This window comes from Pyrgilauda ruficollis, unplaced genomic scaffold, assembly GCF_017590135.1.
Source record: "Pyrgilauda ruficollis isolate IOZ18807 unplaced genomic scaffold, ASM1759013v1 scaffold35, whole genome shotgun sequence".
Taxonomy (NCBI): domain Eukaryota; kingdom Metazoa; phylum Chordata; class Aves; order Passeriformes; family Passeridae; genus Pyrgilauda; species Pyrgilauda ruficollis.
Window position 1 is genome coordinate 7185386 of NW_024524934.1, and position 15855 is coordinate 7201240.

Genomic DNA, 15855 nt, shown 5'->3' on the forward strand with positions numbered 1-15855 from the left:
TCTCTAAGCCAGAGAGGACTCAAGCAGCTAAGTAATCACTGGGCGAAAAGAAAAGCACAATCATGGTTCAAAAACTGGAGATGGAAAACAAAGAGCAGAATTGAACTGCAAGTTTCTGTGATGGCGGAAGGTTAACGCCAGCCAGCTTCGGGGCTCTGCAGCAAGTCTCATATTGCTGCTGTATTTACCACTGATCTAGAAAGAGGGCTGTATTGTGAGATGGCAACATTTGCAGCTGTCATAATTATTTCAGCTAAGCAACACAAGAGGGGACTGTGACGATGAGGAAGTGCTAACGAAACAGAATGCACCATGTAATGGTGAATTAAATTCAATACTGAAAATTCAAAACAACACACGTTAGGGAGGGATGTGAGTACCACTTCTAAATCTGACAAGATCTCATTCATTTATACTGAACTGGAAAGTAAACTGGGCATTTATATAAATATCTATCTGCTATTTCTAATCCCCACAAAGCTGTAGTCAGAAAAGAAGTTAGTAGGACATGGGAGGAATAAGTAACATACCGGTTAATGCCAATTATTAGAATTCTCTACAAAACCTCTGGCATAGTGTGCAGTCTATCCTCACTCAGAAAAAGTGATGTGAACTTGTTTGTCTAGGGGCATAGTTTGGAGAAAAGACTTTTATAAAAAACAATGCTTTGTTACACTTGGATTATTTATCCTTGGAAGATGGCAAAAGATGTGATAAAAGCAACCAGAGTAGCAAAGTAGGGAATAATGTCAAGAAGTAAGTGCAGAAACACCACTCTCCTGTCCTACTGTTCAAGAAACAGGAATCTCATGGTGACAATCTCAAATGGGTGACATGAAGCATTTGGGCACAAATACTAGAAGTGAGACACATCTGAGGAAGTAGATATGGCAGAAAATTTACTGACAATCACAAAAGACTTAAGACACATCTACACTTAGGAACATAACAAATGTATCTCCCAATGTCTATAGTTAGCCAAATACTGTATTTTTAATAAATTTTTAATTTATTAAATAAAAATGTGGGATAAAATTAATAAAAATTAATTTTAATAAAAATGTGAACATCTAAGCTTCATGGTTTACAACAACATCTAGATATTAGAAAGCAAACTTATATACAGTGGGAGATAGCCTACAGTGCCAGGGTAATTGACCTCAGGCATGGTCCAGCTTGTGTTTCAACATCCATCCTAGGCACTTCTACTCTGTACAGTTTGCAGCTTCTCCTGATAGAGTATTTTTAGATAACTGCAATTTGTCCAGCCATAAATGCTATTAGACATCATCAAGCAGTTGCATGTGACAGGATATTTTGGTAACTATAGGTGAGAAATGTTTAGCTTCATACAAGCCTTTGTGAGTGTCACACCTCCATTACCTCACACGTCATTTCACACAGATGAAGCATAATTAGCCTCCTTTGTTTCCTGCTTCTGTGCCTATACTCCAATATGCCGGCAGCTGGAAAAGGGTTTGTGAAGTGATCAACATTTCAGGTTCATGGAATCATAAAATTTTTAGGGTTGGAAGAGATCAACCAGTCCAACTTTGTTGCCAAGGTAGGGTCACCTAGAGCAGGTGATGCAACACATCCAGGTGTGTTTGGAATGCTTCCAGAGAGGGAGACTCCACAGCTTCCCCAGGCAGTCTGTTCAGTGCTCTGCTACTCTCAATGTAAACTTCTTCCTCATGTTCAGGTGAAATTCTGTTTTAATTCATAGGCACTGCTCCTTGTCCTGTTGCTGGCCACCATTGAAAAGAGTCTGGCACCGTGCTCTTGACACCCACCTTTGAGATATTTATACGCATTAACAAGATGCCCTCTCAGTCTTCTATTCTCCGAACTAAACAGGCACAGCCCCCTCAGCTTCTCATCATAAGAGAGATGCTCCAGGCCCCTCATCGTCTTTGTGGCCTCTGCTGAACCCTCTCCAGAAGCTCCTTGTTTTTCTTGTACTGAGGAGCCCAGAACTGGACACAAGATCTAGATTTGCCGGTGACATTCCTTTCCTTTTCTAATGTTTTCCAAGGCAAGCTTGACAATCTGTAAACCATTTCTCTTTCACTGCTGCCATGTGAATATATTAGTGCGGGCAACCTCTGAATAACCAACAACATTAAGCACAAAAAAACACCCTGCAACACAAAAACCAAAGTAAAACAGGCCCCAAACAAAACCCCCTCAGAAACACTGCGCTGCTCCTCCTGTCCTCTTGAGCTGAGGCATTCCCAACCTTTCCCACCCCTGAGAAATGCTCTCAGTGGCATTTCCCCATATCGGCTGTAGTGCTGGACACAAGGTGTGGGCAGCAGACCCACGTTGTGCCTGTCAGGAGGCACAGCCTCCCTGGGGGCACACACCAGCCTGTCTCCATTTACCCTAGCTGCCATCCCCAATCATCCCCAAAGGCTGCCATGCCATCTTCTCCTTCTTCTCCAACTCAATGTCATGACCTACACCTGAAGGCAGGGTAACTGAGGTTCTTGTTAATAGATCACTTGGAGTGGACAAAAATGAAATGACACTGAGTGGCTGGTGTTTACATATGTGTATATATATATGTGAGTATATGTGCATAGTTTATGTTCTTTTACAAGAATTGTCATTTGATCTGGCACTGTTTGTGGGTCATGCCAACTATTACAAGGCCAGGTCATACTGGGAGGAAAAGGGTTGGCATTATGAGTATTTAATTTCATCAGGAGGGGACAACCCTCACTGGACTCACTCCAGTGAGTCAATCCCTTTGAATTAGTCATTAATGCACTGAGGGTTAATGTGTCTCCCCATTACCCCTCTGAGGGTCAGCTTGACCTTATCCCAGAGAAAACCTTTCAACTGGTCTGGGTTACACAGAAAACTTTTCAACAGGTCTGATGTGCCCAGGACAACACCGAGAGGAGAATTATCACTACAGTCTCATGACTGTAATGTCAGTGACAGGACTCGAGGAAACAGCATGAAGCTGTGTCAGGGCAGGTTTAGGGTAGAGAATGGGAAAACATTCTTCACCCAGAGGTTGGCTGAGCACTGGAACAGGCTCATGGAAGTGAGCCGGAAGTGGTTATAACACCAAGCCTAGCAGTGTTGAAGACACATTTGGACAAAGCTCTCCAGCGGCATATTCTGATTCCATGATAATTTGGCTGGGCCTCGGCAGCAACACCCTTCAGTAAGCCACTGAGGGTCAGCGTCCCTTTCCCCACTACCCTCGGGGGGTCGCTCAGACTTCCTCCTGGAGGAAAGCTCGCGACAGGTCCGGGTCACGCCACAGAGCCCTACAACAGCTTTGGACCGTAGGGATGGCTCCAGCACCAGACCCGAGGGACCCTGTCGGTACCGCCAGTTCAACTCTCCTGCCCTCACCCCTCACCCCCCTCCCTCCGCGCCTCGCGCCCCCCGAGGGGCGGAGACCCCGCCCCGCCGCGAGCGCGGAGAGGAGGAGGGGCGGGGCCGCGGGCTCAGCTGACGCGGGGGCGCGCGGCGGCGGGGGCGCGCGGACAGGTGCGCGCACACCCCCAGGTGCGCGGGCACGCGAACATCCCATCCCCCTCCTTCCGCGCAGCCCGGCACCCCCCGAGCCCCCTCTGTCACCAGCGAGGAGAGCAGGGACCCGGGGATGCGCCCATCTCAGCAAATCGTCTGAGGAGGTTGTTGGGTGTTACCGTCCCGACCCTCCGATCTGTGTTTTGCAACCGTCCAGGAACGCAACTGGGATTATTTATTATTGTTCCCTCTTATTAATTTAATTAAGTCTTGTTGGTGTAGCATTTTTTTCGCCCCGTGTTAAAGGAAATGAAGTCAACATCATTAAAAGGAGTGGAATAGGCGTATGCCAAAGTATTTGTAAGAGCACGTTAAAAATATTCTAATATGAATTCCAGCTGTCTCTCTCTCAGGCCTCTGGTAACTTTTCCGAAGAAATCCAACGACGCCGCAGCCCCGCTGCTGTCGTCTGTGGGCTGAATGCAAATTTGTGGCAACAGGGGGAAGCAACCTTCGTTATTTCCTACAGTCACACTTTTTAAATCAAGTTAACTAGGAATTTTTAAAAGCCTTTGGCATTGCCTTTGGAGTAAGGCTCATGATGTTTGGGATTAAAGGGAAATTGTACCAGCCTCACCTGCTTCAGGGAACTGCAAAGACCCCGTGAGCCCACAGCAGTGCCACACAGGGCATGTGGCATGGCAGGGGGCTGATGGAGTACCTGAGTTCCAGGAGCTGTGTTTTGGGGTACCCCTGTTCAGGTACAGCCATGTGTGGGGTTCTGGTGTGCAGAGTGGTGTACTGGTGTGTCAGAGCTCTGGGGTACCTGTGGGCAGGTGTAGCAGCGCACTGGGGTAACTGCGTGCTGGGGTACCCACGTGAAGGTGCAATGCTGTGTTGGGATCCCTGTGTCTGAGTGCTGGGGTACCCGTGTGATGGGCACCTGCGAGGGGTATCCCACCCCCTCCCTAGCCTGCCTTCCCCAGGATGTCATAAAACCATCCCAAGGGATGAGCTGCAGAACGGGGCTCCCGGCAGGAACAAAGAGCACCCCCCTGCAATAGAGGGTGTATGGATGCTGCTTCCTTTGCAGTCCCCTGGCTGGAGGGCACTGGGAGCACCAGCACTGGTCCTTTCCCTGTTTTGAAACACCAGGAGACATTCCTGGTGTCTCAAATGCATTGGGAACAGCAGCACTGCTGTGAGGAGGGAAAAGCAGCTTCCCTGGAGTCTCCACTGGACATGGACTGCAGTTGACCATGGTCACTCCCTCCTTCCACTCAGTGTTCAGTGTTTTCCTCTGGTCTATACATTTCTCCCTGGCTTTCTGATTTCCTAAACCGTAGGGAAGGATTTTCCATGGAGATTCAGTGTTCTCTCCGCGTTGCACATGCAGGAGGCCGGCCCACAGGTTCCCTTTGCCAAGCAGGGCAGAAGTCACTTGCACCAAAGTTTGGAGCTCAGCAATACTGAAAATCTGGAGATATTTCTTGAATTTAAGGAGGAGGGCTGCGTGTAAGTCTGAGTTTGGTGCTGCAGTGCAGTGGCAGAGAACAGTTTCAGCCTCCTGCCCTGTGTGCTGCATTATTGCTGGGGGGTTTATCCCGGATTTTATTAGCCATGTAAGCATCTCCAGAGGCATGCAACTGTCCTGCTCTCAGGAATGACTCCTCCCTCACTCAGCAGTGCAAGTTTCAGGGACTTGCCTGTGCAGCTGCTGGGATTCAGGCATTCCTGAAACTTCTTTCCCCTGAAACCCTGCCCTGACCCTGGGCATGGCCAAGGGGACCCTGCGTTGGGACAAAATTCCCAGGGATTGTGTCAACCCCTGAATTATAGTGATACCACCAACACTTTTCATAGTGATTTTCCTTTTTTCTTTACTCTTAAAGGATGTGATGGGAATAACAGGCAAAGCCACTGCAGGGCCTAACAGAGATGGTGGGGGGAGGCCAAGCTGCAGTCCCAAGCCATGATCCCCTAATTTCTCAGCACCAGGGGCTCCTTGCCTTTATGGATTTGATACATGGGCAGTGGGAGCAGCGCTGGGACACCGGGGTACCGCAATCGCTGCACCCGGCTGGCACAGAGCCCCTCTGCCGCAGGGCTGGGACAGCCGGAGGCTGCCCGGGGCTTTGCATCCCACTGCCGCCGGGGCGGATGCTGCAGCTCCAGCCCGGGAGCTGTAACCCTCCCACAGCCGCATCCATATGGGATAGGGATATATGTGGATACGCACATGTACACGCGGGTCGCAGCGCTGGCAGGCAGGACCACGCCGGGCGGGAGAGCTCAGGGGTCCCCCCGCAGCCCCCGCCGCGGAGCCGGGCCCGGGAGGCGCCGCGGGGAGCGGCGGGGGCGGGCGCGGCGGCTGCCAGGTGCCCCCCTCCCTCCATCCCTCCCGCCCTCCGCACGGCTCTTCCCTGGATTTCTCCCCCCCACCTTTTTATTTTCGTTATTTATATTTTTAATTTTTTTTGGGGGGGGGAGGGGGTGTTGGGGAGCTGGCCAAAAGCTTCCCGCTCTCCGCATGTGCGTGATTTAGAGTGACAGAATTGCGAGCCGGGGCTGGAGCAGCGATAAATCAGCTCCTCGCCGGCGTGGGTTGCCGGGACTCGCCCAGCGCCGGACGGAGACTGCGGCAAAAGAGAGGGGGAAAGGGGAAAAAAAAAAGCCGCCGCCGCTCTGCCCGCCTCGCCCCCGGCCCCGCCGCGCCCCGCGACGCCCCTCGCTCCCATCGGGCACCTCCACCGGCCGCCGTCATCGCCAACCCTCCCCCACCCCGCCCCCCGTCTTCTACCGAGACGCTCCGGTTGTGGGGGTGACCCGCGCTCCGCACGGCCCCGGGCCTGCCCGTCGCTCCGCCCCCGGGCCGTCCGGTGACAGTCGCGACCGCCGCGGGAGGTGGCGGCGGAGGAGCAGGAGGAGGCCGGAGCCGGGATGTCCGGGCAACAGCAGCAGCAACAACAGCCGCCGTCGCCACAGCTTTCTTTGGCGGCCGCCGTTCCCCCGCCGGCGCCGGGGATCCCCTCCGCCGCCGCAAGCCCCGGCCCCGCTCCGGCCGCCGCACTCCTGCTCCACCCGCCCCCGCCGCCTCCGGCCACCGCGCCCGCGGCCGCGGGGGGCGGCGGTGCCGGCGCCGCGCTGGGCCTGCCGGCGGGGAGCGGCACCAGCGCCCCGGCGCCCTTCCCGCACGGAGACCCGGCCCTGAACGAGCAGGAGAAGGAGCTGAAGCGGCGGCTGAAGAGGCTCTACCCGGCCGTGGACGAGCAGGAGACGCCGCTGCCCCGCTCCTGGAGCCCGAAGGACAAATTCAGTTACATCGGCCTCTCGCAGAACAACCTGCGGGTGCACTACAAAGGTGAGGAGGGGCGGCCCGCGCCGCCGCAACACCCCCTGACCCCCCCGGGGCCGGGGGCTGCCCGACCCCTCCGTCGGGCAGTGGGCACAGGAGTAACAATAACAGGAAATAACACACGCTCCTCTCCCTCCTCCTTCCTTGTTTTCCGATCCCCTAAATTTCTCCCCGCAGCGTGGAGATAAGGGGCTTGTTTTCCCTTATTTCAGGTTTATTTTTCTCTCCTTTCCCCTCCCCCCCCCCGTTTCTGTCGCCGTGCGGGGAAAGGCGGGGGGGACACAAGGGGCCGCCCCCGCCTCCTTATGCTTCTGGAGTGGGCATTATGTAAACTCCGAGACTTCCTCCGTGGATTCAGGTATCGCCGGAACGTTTGGGTCGGAGGCAGGAGAATAAAGGACGCTCGGCATGACGTGTCCTGTTTATGGTAATGAGCGAGAAAAAGAAGTGGCTGCTTTTTCCCCCCCCCCACCCTCGAGAAGAGCAAGGGTTAAATGGAGTTAAGAGCAGCAAGCGTTAAGCTATTGAACACGGAAATGACGGGAGGGGAAAGCACTGAGAAAAACACGGTTTATTTTTAAACTGTGAAAAAAAATGACTTTAAAGTCACTGGTAATAGTCTTGCCTAACTATTGCACAGAGTGATTTGAGGGAAGGAACGACAATAGGACTTACATTAATAAAGGTGACTGAAACTTTGTTCCTAGACGTTTCACAGTTAAAGTTACAGATTTTCAAATAAAAGGTAAAAGACAGTATGCTTTTGTATTGAAAAATAACATCAGCAAGAGGCATTAGAAGAAAAACTTGTGTTGATTGTTATGAAATGTCATAAAACCTGGAAACATAAGCCTACACTCTGACCTGAAAAAACACAGACACATCTGGTGTTCTAGGCCCAAAGTCCTGAAGTAGAAGTAAAACCACTTCTGAGTTGGCTGTGAAGAGCTGGATCTTTTGTCAATCTGTAGTCAAATGAACGTAGTGGGAGGGGAAAAAAACAACCATGCAGTTGCCCTTTCTCAGAGTTTGCAGTGGAGAAATTCAAGGGAAATCTCGATAAACATGTTACTGTTTAATCGGAGGAGGAAAACGGTAACACACATGGCAGGATTTGGCTGCCATGAAAGGATTAAATGTACTCTGGGAGACTTTTTTTTTAATAGAGAGGTTTTATTATTACACACAAAATACTCTGTTAAAAATGCTAAGTTTAATGCACTGTACAAAGATAATAAAGGAGCTTGATGACTATAGAGCAGGTTTCTGGGAGGCACCAAGTGATTTAAGGATGTGTAATTTAATACTCAACTCTGAATTTCCTGGCTTTTGTTCAGTGTTTTATGACCTTGTATTTTTAGAAACATTTTGTATTTTCTGGTGCTTAGTGGCAGTGGGTTGTTTGGTTTTGGTGTTTTTTTTCTTCTAAGATAATCATAGCTTAGTGGCTATCAACTCCTTCTGCTGGTTTGTTTTGCTTTGGCCAACTTCTTTTTCTCATAAGCTAAAATTTAGAGGTCGAACCTCTGTGATCTCTCAGTGTTATTGCAGAAGTATATTTTTAGGCTTTCCTTGTGCTATCCCTGTTTTTCCTCACTTACCTTCTTTGCCGTGGTGTTAAGGAAAATCATTGCCTCAAAGAAGTTAGAGAAGTCATGAAGCACAGTTAATAGGACATGACAATGAAATACCTTTACTCTAACTCTTAAATAATGGTAAGTGCTGAAGGTGGAAGAGTTCCTAGGTTAGCCCAAAGGACCCTGAACAGGAGAGATGCCAGTATGACATGTCCGTGCTTTTCTTTTTCCTAAGTGCAGATGGGAATAAATGGCTTCTTAAGTGGCCCATCTTTTCTTCTGGGTAATTTAATGAAGATGGCTGCTAGGGCAACTCCTGTTTATATTAAGCAGCCTGGTACCTGGAGTTGCTAACTGGGCTAAGCAGTGAATGGTATCAGAGTATTTCTACCTGAGAACCAGGGGGCAAACATGCTGAACATCTCCTGCCTTTTCTCCCTCCTGCATCCTTCAGCCCTAAGAATACAATAAAAGGGGAGAAAATGAGGAGAGTAGGGGAAGATGGCAAGTAAGAATGTGCTTAGCCCTGTGAAATAGTGTTTCTACAAATCAGTTTCAAAAGAAAGCGCTCGCAGTATCTTCTTTTGTAATATTGACAATTTCAGTGCGTTTGAAATTGCCTAAGTAGTAGTGGAAAAACATTGGATTTTTTTTTAAAGGAAACATGAATTTTATATTGAGCAGGGATAAAGAAATGTTGTATTCTTGACCAAAATACTCAAGGAAAAAGATCGATCTGTCCAAAGAAGGCAGTAACCTAAAGCAATTCTTACTGTTTTCTATTACTGTAGTATAGGTACCCTGTGCACTTAAATTTTCTCTTCTGCCTCTGTAGATTTCTGGCTATAGAACTGTTTTTCTGGAGTAATTTCCTTCTGTGACTGATAGGAGGCAGAAAGTGTTAACAGCAGTGCTTTGCCTTCACCTTGGGTGTGTTGGGGTTACTGAAGAAATGTGTGAGAGAAACAATCAGCACAAAAGCTTTAGAAGTTATTTTTCATATAGTTACCTTCTTATTTTAATGTGCTGATGTATTGCGAGTAGTGAGATTTTTGTTTCATTAGTTTGTGAGATGGTCCTCTCGATGTAATTTCTGAAGATTCCTTTTGTTTTCTTGCTTACCAGTGGACAAGTTGTATGGAAACATGAAGTGCAGTAGATGTCTCTTTCTACCCATTGCAGCTGAGATGTTTTGTGTTCTGCATTTCTGGACCTGAAGATTTTTGCAAGCATCCTACAGAGTGCTTAAGAAATGAAAACTGTCACAAAACCGGGCCATTGATCTAGTGGTGGAGGTTTTAAAAAAAGGAATATAGTCTAGCATCAGGAAAAAAGCTCTTCAAATTGTGTTAAGGTCAACAAAACCCAAGAGTCAGTGCTTTTTTGTGCTATCTCTCAGAATCATAGTATTACTTGGAAAGGAAAACTTAAATGGGGGGGTGTTTTTGTTTAGCAGATTAGGTAGCTTTGTTAAAGTCTTGATACAAAATACATAGACAATGGCATCAGTGATACCATAAATATATGAAAGTCTGTACCTAGAGTATTTTCATTTTTCCTGTGGACAGACATACATTTTTGTGTTGCTGCCAGTTAGCTGTGCAAGCTGATAGAAAGCTAACGCTGTCTCACTACCTGTTGTTTGTGGTGTGTCTTTGTAAGGGAGACAATGAAAAACTGTATCAGGAAAAAAATTGATGTCATTTCACTTAATTATAATTTTTACAGCTCTGAGCTGTGGTAAGTCGTAAAGAAAGCATAAGTGCGTGCTGCACGTAAAGCATGCATTACTGCACAAAATTACGTAGCTAGTGAGGCAAGACACCTTTAAAAATATTCCTGCATATTTCTAAAATATTCAGAGTTAGCACATGGATCCTGTTGAAAAACAGGGAATTCATAAATGGTGTATGTGATATAAAAGGTCCACTAGACAGACAAATTAGGTTTCCAGCAGGTACTGATCTATACTATGTGGTGTAAGGAGATAAAAACACAGTCAGTGCAGATTTGTAACCATGGAAGAAACTATATACAGAATTACGTGAACAGACAAAATAATTGGTGCTGAAGTCATGGAAACTCCTATAGAAACTTCACTTAAATAAATCTTGTGACATTTGTCCAAAAAAGCTGGAGAAAGTTATGCAATTTTGAGTAAGCTGCCATTGCATGAACTTTTTCTAATGTATCACAGGCCAGGGGATCTTAGCCAGACATTTATTTACAGTGCAGTTGCCTTTGAACTGTCTGTAGTGCAAAACAAAAATACACTATTTTTCAGTGCAAATTATGCATTCTGTTTCCTGTTGGAAAAATAAGAGGATTCTATACTAATAGTTCTGTGTTGTCACTCAGTGTTACAAGGATGGTGTCAATTTTTCTTGCGGAGAACACTCAGGGTACACTCAGTACAGTTTGCTGGTTTTGAACAGCCTTGTAGCTCTGAGATGTCTTGCTTTTTTTTTCAACTGGGGAAGAAGTTAAAATTAGTAATTTGTGTATTTTGATTTGGTTTTTTTCTTAGAATTATAGAATCATTAGTTTGCAAAAGAGCTCTAGGAACACGAGTCCAACCACAAACACAGTACTGCTGAGTCCTCGACTTAACTGTGTCCCCAAGTGCCACATCTACAGGTTTTGTAAATATCTCCAGGGGTGGTGACTCAATCACTTCCCTGGGCAGCCTGTTCCATTCTTGTCTCAGTGAAACTTGCCTAATGAATACAACAGAAGATTAGGCTTTGATTATTTTATTTTTGGCAGTGTGAGCAAGTCATTGAACCACCTGTTGGAAATAACTGCAGTTCAGCTTAGGTAAACTTCATTTAAGGATTTAAATGGGATAAATATGCTTACTTCTGTCTAGGTAGGTGCTCCCATAGATTTCTTTTGGACTTTGGTGTGTATGCATTATAAAGATTTAGGTTCAAATATTATCTTTTTTGAAAGCAGAGATGGCTTCTCCAAACATGTTTATATCTGAATTAGTTTTTTTTCCAAGTAGATAGAATTAAAATTTATATTAATTTCACTGTAATTTTGCTTAAGTAGTAGTGATACTACTGACCAAAAATCATTAGTGTGAGTGCTTAAAAAATGATAAAAAGCATGGTCAGCTTAAGGTTGTCAAACACTTCTAATGAAAGCCCAAGTGAAAACAGTTCTAGTAAATGAACTTACATATGATCTGGTTTACATTGTAAAGTTCAAGATTTGCAGATCTGTTTTCCCTTCAGTGCCCCCAGTGCATCTGTTTGCAGAGTTCACTTTTTAATGCTGAAAATCCTTATTGTTAAATAGTACATACTTCAAAAGTGTTCTTTTAAATACTCTACCTATAGCTCGTGACTGTCGAAGGGGTCTGTGGTGGGGAAACATTGGGCAGTGTTTGAATGATCTACTTCAGGTGTTTGGAACCTCCAATTCAGAAGTTCAGAGTTGGGTGTCGAAGTTCTTTTTTACTCACAAGCAAGGAAGTGAGGATTCAGGTTACCAAAGGCTGTGGCAGCAGTAGAATATGTCAAGTTAATGGGCCACTCGGCTCATGAGTCCCATTGGTGACAGTGGTTGCAAGGGCCTGAGAAAAAAATCTAAAAACATGTTGGGCATAAACGGTGTATGTCTGTTTCCCCTCTCGGCTTCCAGCCATTTTAAGCTGAAGGACATTCTGAACTCGAGGCAGTGTCTCAGTTAACTGCAGTTCTAGAAACTTAGCCAGTGTTCTCTTAAATGCTAACATCTATAGTATCCTCTGGTAAGAAATTTTGCAGTTCAGCTAACTGTTCAGTTACAAGCCTCTTTCTTGTTTTAAAGCAGGCTGATAGGATCTCATGACCACACGTAATTCAGTGTAGCCTGGTGGTACTGAAAGACTTAACTACCATGTTTAGACAGTGTGAAGATACTTGGAATATTGGAAAGTAGTTAACTGGATGATATTTAGCCTTCTCCTAGGCTTAATTGTATGTAAGTACAAATAAAAGCAGTATGCTCAAACAGTAAAATGGGATCCATAGGAGATTATGTTAAAAGGACAGCAGTTCTAAATCTATGGTGTCTCCTGTTTTAATGGGATGAAAGTAGTTTTGGGTACTGACTTCCCCAAGCATGTTGCTTCATCACATGAAGTGTTTGGCAATACTGGTAAGGTGTCCTGTTACTTCTGCCCCTCTGCTGGCCTCTTATTTGCAGTGTGACAGCTGTGTGTGGCTGTGTTGTGAACTGGATCAGGGAACTGATCTGCTGCTTAAAAAAATCTGGTAGGTTTCTTAAACGCTGATCAGCTAATCAATCTGGTTCCTGGTTATGTCCTTGCAAATAAATGCCTGGATTGGGAATGAAGTTGGAGAAGGGGAGTTTCAGGAAGAGGTGTTAAGAATGCCTTAAATAGGTATTGTTGCCAAACACTTAGATTGTGATTTCACAAAGCTCAGTCTGCTGGGTAATAGATTTACATTTTCAGTAATACTTGGCTTGTTCCTACTGCTTTAGTCTTTTCTATGTGGAAGACTTTCCCATATAAGGAGAATGACTCAGACTGAAACTACACAGATTGTCAAGTGCATAGAGTAACCAAGGGAACTTCTTTGGAGTCTATTTAAAAGTAAAAACCTAAAGACATTTTAGAAGAAGGTATTTTTCCTTCCTCCAATGCATTGCTTAATTGGACTTTTTTGAACTTCAGGGATGTCTTAGGAGTTCAGTGTTCTGCCCTTTTAGCTGAAGGATTTCAACATACTTAGGCATGATAATCTGTAACAGCTAAATAGTGATCTACCAGCATTTGAAAACCAAGCAAACTCATGGAAGCTCTAACTAAGATTATGTACTTGGTTATTACACTGGTTGTCACATCCTGAGGAAATAACTTAAAAGTAGTGAACAATAAAATGTGTTGTGTATGGAGGAGTAAATTACTGGTTTTTCCTCATGTGATACATCATATCAACATGCAGAAATCAACATGCAGAATGTAGGCAGCAAACTTAACATTGTCAAATCCATGAGGTGATTGAAGGATCTCTATACAAAATGTTTAGTAGTACTAGCAAAACACTGAAGCGAGCAATGGATTTGCACTCAGAAAAGTAAGGTGGTTGGCCACTTGTGTTTAGGTAGTTGCACACTGGGGTGAATCGTTAACATCAGATAAAACATGGTAGGTTAAATCTAGTGTCAGTGGGTGAAGAATTTGTGGTGTGCAAAAAGGTTTCGGTTGCTGGTGCAGCCATGGTGAGAGTTCTCCCTGGCTGAGCACATGCCATTGGTTAGGAGCTGGTGGGTGCTGGCTCTGCAGGCTGGTAAGCCCTGACGGTTCTATGAGCATTTGCACAAGAGAGCACTGTGCTCAGAGGTTCTGCACCGGTCAATCCCTGACCCTCTGCCCTTAGAGGTTTTGTTACTGTGGGCCAGCTGGGCCTTATCTTTCTGCCTGCCTAGGCTGTCATTCTCCAACAGTTTCTTCTTTGCTGTGTGACCTGACTTGCTGCACCTGAGATTGATTAATCTGAGCCTGAGCAGTAATACCATTGTTAATGCCCCTGAAAGAAGTGTGTTTGGTTGTGGGATGTTTGCATATGCAGATCATTTGCTATGCAGGTGCAGTAGGCCTCCCTGTCTGGACTGGAAATGACAGCTGGAGTGCTGCAGCACAAGTGATTTGTACAGAACACTCAAAACAGGCAGCTCCTTTCATCATGCTACAGATCCACTTCAAGAGTAGGCATGGGATCTGCATGAATTATTCTTATGGCAGTGACAGTCTGTTCTTGGTTTTCATCTTACTGAATTACCTTACCTCTTGCCATGATGCAATATACTTTTCATCTTGTATGGTAAATTTTTCTAAACTATGTCCAGTGGCCCCATGCATGACTGTCACACAAAAATCGAGGAGTTTGGGTGTATTTGGGAGACACTGTGCTTGCTTGAGCAGGTTGTTGCTAAAACAAGTCATCTGGTCAAAAGCCTGCTTCCAGGTTGCTTTTGGAAAGGGCTGTGAAGAGGATGACACATTCAGAAGGTTGGTATTAGGAGAATGCAAGTGGCTCTTGGGTTTAGGTTGAAAATCCTGAGTGGACAAGAGCTGAAATTGGGCATTATTGTGGCAGAGCTAATGTGTAGTGAGCCTAATAAGAAAAAGGAGTAGGAGCTGCATGAGCTCAGTTGCAGGCTGTAAGGCTTAATGCTGTCCTGAAACGATGTTGGAATGTGGAAATTGATTGTGAGTAGCATGTTCTATATAATGACTGATGTTTATTCTGGAGGACATTAGAATTGATGTGTCTTCAGTAACTTGTAGATTCAGAAGTACTAAACTTTAGATAAAACTCTCTTATGTTGTGTTTCAGTCTATAAAAATGAGTAAGCCCTGTGCATTTGAGAAATCACATAGTTCTTTCAACCACAGATGGCCTTTTGTCAATCGTGTTACTTAGAATGGTGAAACTTTTTTCTGGTTTCCCTTTAAATAATTGTAGGACCTATTTGGATTACTACATCCAGGACTTCTTTTAGCATCCTTGGTTGCAGTACAGGTGCTTACACTATTTGAAACAAAATACTCCAGCATAAAAATCAGGTTGATTAAAATATTGTATGTTGTTTGTTCATTGCCTAAGCCTTTTGTTTTGAGTAGTTGGCATGCATAGCTTTGAGTCACCTTCTGCAATTAACTAAAATACATTTTTTGTGTGTTTTGAATGCTCTTGTTTTTCAGGTCATGGAAAAACTCCAAAAGATGCTGCTTCTGTTCGAGCTACACATCCTATACCTGCAGCCTGTGGCATATATTATTTCGAAGTTAAAATCGTCAGTAAGGGAAGAGATGGGTAAGCAAAGTACATTATGAATTAATTATTTCTTGAAATACCGCCTTACAACATCTTTCAGTCAACAGTTGTCTTTGGTATCCAAAACTTACTTTCATGTTTTACCACTTTATATAGCTTGATTCCTTATTCTTGAGAAGTTGCACTCTTACATTTGATTCTTTTAAGAGAGCTGATTGTGGTATTTATTGTCCACAAATCAGTGGACAATAAATACCAAAACATCATCTCATTTTTTCTTGACAAAAAAGTTAGGGTTTGAATGGCTGGTTTGACCCTCCTGTTACCTTTAAAGATGTTGGGTTTTGGCTATATGGATTTACAGACATTCATGTAATTTTTAGGGTATGTAGCAGACCAACTTATTTCCCCAGTGTGATCTTTTCATGGATGTCATATCAGTTTTGAAACAGAAAGTTATTCTTAAGGCTACTTGTTGATGAACAGTAATAAGATTAAAGGGGAATATTCTAAATAAGTGCCTGGAAATTTGTCACCCTATGGAAGGAACAAGAATTGATGAGTAAGAAGCTGCTGCTTCCCATAATAAATCTGAATTATCAGTCTGTTGAAGCACAAGTGATACATGCTTTTAAGT

The 15855-nt window shown here is 45.2% G+C and overlaps 2 protein-coding genes across 6 annotated transcripts in view; both read left to right on the forward strand.

Moving 5' to 3' along the window:
* The first annotated feature begins 3308 nt into the window (after nucleotides 1-3308).
* LOC121357762 (TMF-regulated nuclear protein 1-like) lies at nucleotides 3309-6317 on the forward strand. Its single transcript, XM_041475350.1, has 3 exons — nucleotides 3309-3510; nucleotides 4839-5007; nucleotides 6038-6317. Exons 1-3 carry the CDS (start codon nucleotides 3309-3311, stop codon nucleotides 6315-6317), a joined length of 651 nt encoding a protein of 216 aa, XP_041331284.1.
* Nucleotides 6172-15855, forward strand: part of RANBP9 (RAN binding protein 9) — a 38908-nt gene continuing 29224 nt past the window's right edge. For all 5 annotated transcript variants that reach the window (XM_041475468.1, XM_041475469.1, XM_041475470.1 and 2 more), the window contains exons 1-2: nucleotides 6172-6853; nucleotides 15146-15257. In XM_041475468.1, the coding sequence (XP_041331402.1) occupies nucleotides 6433-6853; nucleotides 15146-15257 (533 nt within the window). In that variant the 5' untranslated portion in view covers nucleotides 6172-6432. The remainder of the gene's footprint in view (nucleotides 6854-15145; nucleotides 15258-15855) is intronic.